Source organism: Otolemur garnettii, unplaced genomic scaffold, assembly GCF_000181295.1.
Source record: "Otolemur garnettii isolate 467f Iridium unplaced genomic scaffold, OtoGar3 scaffold00260, whole genome shotgun sequence".
In the NCBI taxonomy this organism is placed as follows: domain Eukaryota; kingdom Metazoa; phylum Chordata; class Mammalia; order Primates; family Galagidae; genus Otolemur; species Otolemur garnettii.
Genome location: NW_003852655.1, coordinates 829,894 through 839,034, shown reverse-complemented (window position 1 = coordinate 839,034; position 9,141 = coordinate 829,894). Strand labels below are relative to the sequence as shown.

The 9,141-nt window shown below is 47.7% G+C and overlaps 1 protein-coding gene across 2 annotated transcripts in view; it reads left to right on the top strand.

Annotated features, from left to right (window-relative positions):
• Positions 1-9,141, top strand: part of AP2A2 (adaptor related protein complex 2 alpha 2 subunit) — a 106,293-nt gene that overhangs the window by 60,729 nt on the left and 36,423 nt on the right. For both annotated transcript variants that reach the window (XM_012813330.2, XM_012813332.2), the window contains exons 3-4: positions 870-1,012; positions 2,530-2,723. In XM_012813330.2, coding sequence (XP_012668784.1) covers positions 870-1,012; positions 2,530-2,723 — 337 coding nt within the window. The remainder of the gene's footprint in view (positions 1-869; positions 1,013-2,529; positions 2,724-9,141) is intronic.

Sequence of the window (9,141 nt, the reverse complement as noted above, 5' to 3'; positions counted from 1 at the left end):
TTTTTTTTTTTTTTTTTTTTGAGATAGAGTCTCACTCTTTCTCTGGATAGAGTGCCGTGGCATCGTGGGTCACAGCAACCTCAAGCTCTTGTGTTTGAGCAAATCTCTTGCCTCAGCTTCCCTAGTAGCTGGGACTACGAAAGCCCCCAAAATACCTTGGCTAGTAGAGACAAGGTAAAAACGTCTCTTCTAAAGACGTCTTAATTCTTGCTCTGGCTGATCTCGAACTCCTGAACTCATGTGATCCACCTGCCTCAGCCTCCCAAAGTGCTGGGATTACAGGCGTGAACCACCATGCCCAGCCCTAGGTGGAATTTTATTTCTACTCGTTTTAAATCTACCTTGAGATGATTGCTAGTGAAGTGTTCAGATAAGATGTGACCTGGGTGAAGAAACAGGAGTCCTTCGGGACGAGTGTGTGTCTCCTTTCTATGATGAGGTGATTTGTTCCGAACAATCACCTCTTGCAATGAAGATAACTTAGAGTATGTTCATCCACCTGAACTAATAAATTTATTTAAAAGAGTAATGTGGGGTCGGGGCAGGGCTCACAGATTGCATCGCTGTGGGGACCTTCCGGGGATTCTGGCAGGCCCAGTGAAGATAGTTAGGGCCCAGCTGACTCGCACCACCCAGGGCTGGCTGGAAGGGCCAAACTCTTGCTACAGGTATTCTGGCTTCTGTTTTCAAAAGGAAAACCAAAAATTTGGATTCTGCTGTGCACCGCCAGTTTGGGAATCTGGTTCATGCCTGTGTCTGTGGCCGTCTGCTGAGGCTCCTTCATGGCCTCCTTCTGTTCTGCTGCTGTGTTCTCTGTTCTCCTCACCTCACCCACCTGGCATAAAACCTTTTCTTCACCTTTTGTTTAGGTGACAAGGCTCTTGATGGCTACAGTAAAAAAAAATATGTCTGCAAGTTACTCTTTATCTTTCTTCTTGGCCACGACATTGACTTCGGACACATGGAGGCTGTGAACCTGCTGAGCTCAAACAGATACACAGAAAAGCAGATCGTGAGTACCTCGTAGGCAAACCTATGCTGATCCTCTCCTGCCACATAGGGCATGAGCCACGTGGGTCTGGTGCAGCTGGTGACATGTTAGCCCTGGGCTGTGGCTTGCGCCCCTACTCAGAGCATTCCTCAGGAGGCGGCAATGCTGGGGCCTCTGTCTGGGGGAGGCATTGGCTCTTCTCTGGCTGCTGTCTGTACGGCCTTGCTTCTGGCACGTCCCAGCATATCCCTGTTGGTGTGATGTTGCTGCAGGAGGCCCAGTGTCTGGGTGATCAGGACAGGTGCTGCCTCGCTGTGCAGCTGGTGCTGAACCCATGCCATGGCTCTGTGCAGCCTGTTTCTGAAATAGGCGTTGCCTCCACGCCCAAAGGGCATTCTGTGCCTTCCCCAGATCTTGCATAGATCAGACATAGCCTCAGGAGGCTTCCCCCAGCTCTGCCTTCTCTTGTAAGAAGGTTTCTTCTGTGTTTCTCCCAATAGCAAAAGTAACATTCTTTTCTGGCTATCTATAAAAGTTCAGCTTACAGAAATAAAGGTAGTCCAGATGTCTCAGGGATTTGTTAAGCTCTGAGCTGCACTGATAGTATATGGAGTGTCTACCATAGGTCAGGCAGTTTGCGGGGGCCCTCGAGGACATGGGGCCAGAAGCAGACCGGGGTCCTGCCCTTGGAGACAGGCACATGGCTTTATAAAAAGAATCTTCACTGTGGCCAGTGCCCGGGAAGCACCTGAGGGAATGTGGCAGAGGGCAGCAAGGGCAGGGTCAGCAGGGTGTGGGGTGCCCAGCAGAGGCCTGCATGAGAATGCAGGGCCTAAAGGGCAGTACCAGCTGCAGTGGGGGCTCCTTGTGGGGCCTTCCTCCAGAGACTGGGCATGCCTGCAGTCTGGGTTGTCAGTGACCAGGTGGGTCTCTAAAAGATCACTGTGTTTCCTGTCTGGGGAGGCCATGACCCCGCATGTATGGCTGTACAGCTGGGGCTGAACACAGGACTGGCTTGGGCCTGGGCAGGAGGTAACACAGGGACATAGGCAGAGTTAAGAGTGGGTAGTCAGCAGTCAGCTGAGTTTCCAGAGGTCATTGTAGTTGGAAGCAACCTTTCAGTGAAGGTACTTCTTTCCCACTTTGAGTTGAGAATAGTGTGGCATCTGGGACACTGACACTTGTGACCTGCAGGGAGTGAGCGGGGACTTGGGAAGACTTGAGGGGTCCATTTTCTGTTGGTATCTGGCTGATTGCCTGCTAGGCAAGTCTGCCCCATTGTAATGCTGTCCTATAACAGGATCGTGAGCCAAGACATCCTTTGGTTGTGCCCTAGAACTAACGAGTACCTTCCCCAAATGAAAAGGTCCTCTGTGCCACACCACTCACCACTCCCAGAATGTGTGTGGCATGTGGGCTTGTGCAGGAGGTTGACTGAAGGGTCAGCATCTGGGCTCCGTTTTTGTGCCACATTTCTTGGCCACAGTCAGTCTGGGATGATCATGAGCAATCTCATCTCTTGTCTTCTTGGAATACAGGGTTACCTTTTCATCTCTGTGCTGGTGAACTCGAACAGTGAGCTGATCCGCTTGATCAACAACGCAATTAAGAACGACCTGGCCAGCCGCAACCCCACCTTCATGGGGCTGGCCTTGCATTGCATTGCCAATGTGGGCAGCCGCGAGATGGCCGAGGCTTTTGCTGGGGAGATTCCTAAGATCCTTGTAGCTGGGTATGTATCTAGGACTTGAAGATGTGCTCCTTTCTCACACTGAGTGTGTCAGATATGTAACTAATCCATAAGATGTTCTGATCTCCTCTTATGTAATGGAGATGTGACACAGGCTGAGGTTGCATTTCAAGAATACAGATTCCCAGGGACGCAAGGCTGGTTTGACACATGCAGATCCATATATGTAATTCGCCACATAAATAGAGTCAAAAACAAAGACTATATGATCCTCTTAATAGATTCAGAAAAAGGATTTGGTAAAAGTCAGAATCTTTTTCTAATTAGAACACTTAAGGATATAGGTGTAGGTGGCACATTTCTTTTTCTTTTCCTTTTTTTTGTTTGGCTGGGGCTGGGTTTGAACCCGCCACCTCCAGCATATAGGAATGGCACCCTACCCTTTTGAGCCACAGGTGCTGCCCTGGTGTCACATTTCTTTCTTTCTTTCTTTTTTTTTTTTTTTTTTTTGAGACAGAGCCTCAAGCTGTCCCCTGGGTAGAGTGCCATGGCATCACAGCTCACAGCAACCTCCAACTCCTGGGCTCAAGCGAGTCTCCTGCCTCAGCCTCCCAAGTAGCTGGGACCACAGGCGCCCGCCACAATGCCCGGCTATTTTTTGGTTGCAGCCGTCATTGTTATTTGGTGGGCCTGGGCTGTATTTGAACCCACCACCTTAGGTGTATGTGGCTAGCGCCTTAGCCACTTGAGCCACAGGCGCTGAGCCTTTTTTTTTTTTTTTTGCACATTTCTTAAACTGATAGAAGCTATCTACACATCATACTGAATGGAGTAAAAAAAGCTTTTCCACCTAGAATTGGAACCAGACAAGGCTGTCCTCTGTTGCCACTATTATTCAACATAGTTTTGGAAGTTCTAGCCAAAGCAGTCAGGCAAGAGAAGGATATTAAGGACATATCCTGACATCCAAATGGGGTCAGAGGAGGTTGAATATCTAGCTCTTTGCCAAAGATATGATCTTTTTTTTTGACACAGAGTCTTACTTTGTTGCCCTTTGTAGAGCGCTGTGACATCATAGCTCACAACAGCCTCAAACTCTTGGGCTCAAGTGATCCTTCTTCTTGCCTCAGTTTTTCATGTTTTATTAGAGGCAGGGTTTGACTCTTCCTCAGGCTGGTCTTGAACCTGTGATCTCAAGCGATTCACCCACCTTAGCCTCTCAGAATGCTAGTGCTAGGATTACAGGTATGAGCCACTGTGCCCAACCTGATGATATTTTCTTTCTTTCTTTTTTTTTTTTTAAAGATTTTTTATTAAATCATAGCTGTGTACATTAATGCAATCATGGGGTACAGTGTGGTATTTTTATATACATTTTGAATACTCTCATCAAACTGGTTAACGTAGCCTTCATGTCATTTTTTCTTATTCCATTCTTGCGATGATATTTTCTTATACTTAGAGAACCCCAAAGACTCAACCACAGTACCTCTGGAAGTGGTGAAAAAATACAGTAATGTCTTAGGATATAAAATCAGTGTCGAGACATCAGTAGCCTTTGTATACACCAATAACAGCCAACTTGAGAAGCAAATCAAGAACACAACTCCTGTAGCTCAAGTGGCTAGGGCACCAGCCACATATACCAGAAGTGGCGGGTTCAAGCACAGCCTGGGCCTGCCAAACAACAATGACAACTACAACCAAAAAATACCCAGGCGTTGTTGTGGGCACCTGTGGTCCCAGCTACTTGGGAGGCTGAGGCAGGAGAATCCCTTGGGCCCAGGAGTTGGAGGTTGTTGTGAGCTGTGATGTTATGGCACTCTACCCAGATGATAGCTTGAGGCTCTGTCTCAAAAAACCCCAAAAAACCAAAAAAACACAATTTCCTTGGCAGTAGCTTCAAAGAAAATGAAATACCAAGAAATATACATAAAAAAAGAGGTGAAGGACCTCTATAATGAGAATTATGAAACCCTAAGAAAAGAAGTAGCAGAAGACGTTAACAAATGAAAGAACATACCATGCTCTTGGCTGGGAAGAGTCAACATTGTTAAAATCATACTGCCCAAATCAATCTACAGATTTAATGCAATCCCTGTTAAATTACCAGCAGCATACTTTGAAGAACTGGAAAAAAATAGTTCCTTGTTTTGTAAGGAACCAAAAAAAAACCCTGTATAGCCAAGGCAGTTCTTAGTAATAAAAACAAAGCTGGAGGCATCAGCCAACCAGACTTCAGGCTGTATTACAAGTCCACAGTGATGAAAACAGCATGGTATTGGCACAAAAATAGAGATATATGTCTATGGAACAGAATAGAAAACCAAGAGATGAAAACAGTACCTAGTTGCCATCTGATCTTTGATAAACCAAATGAGCATACAGTGGGGAAAAGAATCCCTCTTCAACAAATGGTGCTGGGAGAACTGGATAACCACATGTTAAAGACTGAAATTGGAGCCGTACTTTTCACCACGTAGAAAAATTCACTCAAGATGGATAAAAGATTTAAATCTAAGACATGAAACCATAAAAATCTTAGAAGAAAACATGATAAAAACTCTTGGGGATGTCAGCCTGAGAAAATATTTTATGAAGAAGACTTCAGTGGTAATTGCAACAACAACAAAAATAAACAGGACTTAAACTGAAAAGCTTCTGTATAGCTAAGGACACAACAAAGCAAATAGACAACCCTCAGAACCCAAACAGATATTTGCATGTTATGAAGGTGACAAAGGGTTGATAACTAGAATCTATACAGAACTCAAATTAATCAAAAAAAGAGCAAACAATTTCATCTATCATTGGGCAAGAGACATGAATAGAACCTTCTTCCAAGAAGACAGATGAATGGTTAACAAACATAAGAAAAAATACTGGCTCGGCACCTGTAGCTCAGTGGTTAGGGGACTGGCCACATGCACCAGGTTTGGTGTGTTTGAACCCAGCCCAGGCCAGCTAAACAACAATGACACCAGCAAAATAGCCAGGTGTTGTGGTGGGTGCCTAGAGTCCCAGCTACTTGGGAGATTGAGGCAAGATAATTGCTTAAGCCCAAGAGTTTGAGGTTGCTGTGAGCTGTAACACTACACACTCCACTGAGGGCGACAATGAGACTCTGTCTCAAAAAAGAAAAAAATAAGAAAGAAAAGAAAAATGCTCATTGTCCCTAATCATCATCAATGATGTCCCTATCATTGGCAGAGAAATGCCAATCAAAACGACCCTGAGATATCACCTAACCCCAGTGAGAAAAGCCCATATCTCAAAGTCTCAAAGCTGCAGATGCTGGCATGGATGTGGAGAGAGAACACTTTTACACTGCTGGTGGGACTGCAAACTAATATAGCCTCTTTGAAAAGAAGTTTGGAGAATTCTCAAAGAGCTTATGTTAGACCTCCTATCTGATCCTGCAATCCCATTACTAGACATCTACCAGAAAAAAATTATTTTGTAATAATGACATTTACACTAGACTGTTTATTGCAGCTCAGTTTACAATCGCCAAGTTTTAGAAACAACCTAAATACCCACCACCCCAGGAATGGATTAATAAGCTGTGATATGTGTATACCATGGAATACTGTTCAGCTATAAAAAAGATGGAGATTTTTCAGCTTTTGTATTGACCTGGATGGAATTGAAATACATTCTTCTTAGTAAAGTATTACAAGAATGGAAAAGCAAGAATCCAGTGTACTGAATTCTGATGTGAAGCCAGTAGATGTTCACGTCCACGTCCACATAAAAGAAAAACTCAATTCAAGATAGAGGGAGGATATTGGTGTGCTCTTACTTAATGGGCACGTCAGGGAGTACGGTGCACCTCCAGGGTGCAGGACGCAACTATAATAGGCACTCTACCTAACAAATGCCAACATTGTAACCTAATTCTTTGTACCATCAAATTAGCCTGAAATTAAAAAAAAATTACTGCTTTAGGTTTTAGATGAAGTCCAGACTTGTCTTCCCTAATACCACTGAGATTTATTTATTTATTTATTTATATTTGGAGATAGAGTCTCACTTTGCCACCCTGGGTAGAGTACCATGACGTCACAGCAACCTCAAACTCTTGGGCTCAAGTAATTCTCTTTCCTCAGACTCCAAAAGTGGCTGGGACTACAGGCACTCATCACAACACCCAGCTATTTTTAGAGACAGGGTCTCGCTCTTGCTCAGGCTGGTCTTGAACCCGTTAGCTCAGGCAATCCATTTGCTTCGGCCTTCCAGAGTGCTGGGATTACAGGTGTGAGCCACCCGCGCCTAGCCTACCACCGAGATTTAAAAACAAAATCAATGAAGAAAGCCCAAACCCTGCGCACCACAGCCGAATGGAGTAAGGGTTTCCACCTTGATGGGCACCACAGAAATTGACACTCTTCATTTTGCCCATCTCCTGAAGCATTCCTGAGGAGAAGGTCACGCAGTAGACTCTGGAGAGCTATTGGTTATCTGATTCCTGCCCAGAGGAGAGGAGCCAGGGAGTGCTGAGCCTCCAGTCCTGGGAGAGTCTGGATCCGCCTGGGCCATCCAGGCTGGAAGAGGCAAGGCCTCCACCACTTGCCCTGCCTGGACACTTGGCCTAGTTGGATAGTAACTCCTAGCCCACATGGTGCTGTTTGAGCCTTTGTCAGGACTCAGAAGAGAGGACCAGAACCACCCATCAATGGGCTGAGCAGGGTCAGAGAGAGTGGGTGGATGTTTGCTTAGACCAGGCATCCTCAAACTATGGCCTGCAGGCCACATGTGGCCCGCCTAGGACATTTATCTGGCCCTCCGGGTGTTTTAGCCACTACTACCTGTCCTGCCTAGCAGCCGACTCTTCCCGGGGCCCGCAGTCTGGTCCTCCAACGGTCTGAGGGACAGTGAACTGGCCCCCTGTTTAAAAAGTTTGAGGACTCCTGGCTTAGACTATACAGTGAGGGTCAGGGTAAAAGTGATCAGAAGGGTTGGAGAAACAGGCCTAGACCAGGGTTCTCAGCAGGGCCCCATGCCCCCGAGGGGACCTTGGCAATGTGTGGTGGCATTCTTAGTTGTCACAGTGGAGGGTGTGCTGCTGGCTTCTAGTGGGTGGGAACTAAGGCAGCCGCTCAACACCCTCTGCTGCTCAAGTTGCCTCATGGCCCAGAATGAGGCAGCCCCCGTCCCCATTGTGGGGCAGTGTCTAGGAGGCACATGGCCCCACATGGGCCAGGCTGGCAGAGAGTTCAGGTATGCACGATCAGAGGTGGGTGGGCCAGTGGGGGGGTAATTGGGGAAAACAAGTGGGCAACCTGGAGACGCAGCATACACTGCCTCAGGAGTCAGATGCAGCGAGCACACTAGGTGCCTGTGATGAAGGACCAAAGTGCATGGAAGGCTGGGTCTAATTGGGGCAAGGGGGGAAGGGGGATGAAGAGTGAGGGGCTGGACATCAGCAGTGGTCAGAGGATTGGGGATGATCCCATCTTGGAGCTGCACCTTCATCCCTGACTTCTCCTCATGGCTGGGGTGGTGAGGGCTGGTCTGTGTGTGCTGTGGGCTCACAGTGGGGCTGTAGCCTTAGTGGCTAGGCTCCCTGGGCTCAAAGATGCTTGTCTGGTCCAGCTATGGCTTCACACCTAGCCTTTCGGATGCATGAAATGAAGAATAAAGGTGATCCCGAGAGAGTGTGCAGATGGATAAACCAAGTGTTTTCCTATAAGAAGGTGTCTGTGTGTTGAGGAGTAGATGGAAGGAAAGATGTTGAGATGGCCTTCAGGAAGGTTGAGTGGAGGGTGTGGACGAGATGTGTGCCTGTCTATAGCATGGAGGAGCACGTGGCCTGTGCCTGGTCCCGTGCCTGGTCATGTGGGGAGGATAGTCATGGGCAGTCCTTGTCCTCCTCAAAAAGTCAGGAGACATGGCACCCACGGGGTCTCCCTGAGGAAAGTTCCCAGCTCCTGGACTCTAGCTGAGAGACAGTTCCTCTTGCTCAGGGACGTCTGGGGGCATCAGTCCACCTGGACATGGAGGACGCTGGGGAGCGGGCCAGGTCCTCCTGCTGTGAAACAGCAGGAGCCCGTCCCCACCTATGTAGCTGGTGGACCTGCCCTTGCTTGTTGGTGTTCTTGCCTGGAAACGTCTCTATCTGTGTTGGTGTGGGAAGGTGAGCAGGTGCCCCTTCTCCATGAGGTGGCGTTGGTACCCCAGGCTTAGCCCCAGCTGCAGCTCTGAGACAGACTATTGCAGGATACCTGGGTGTCGTCCCTGGAGTCTGGTGAGGGTGACCCAGCCTGTGTGGCCTTGACCGTCCACCAATGTGGACACTTGGTTGCTGCTGTGGGCTGATCTCTGAGGATGGGGTGGGGGCCAGCAGAGGGACAACCCTCCCCCCAGGGGTGTTACATCCAACAAATAATTTTTTTTTTTTGAGACAGAGCCTCAAGCTATCCCCCTGGGTAGAGTGCTGTGGCATGACAGCTCACAGCAA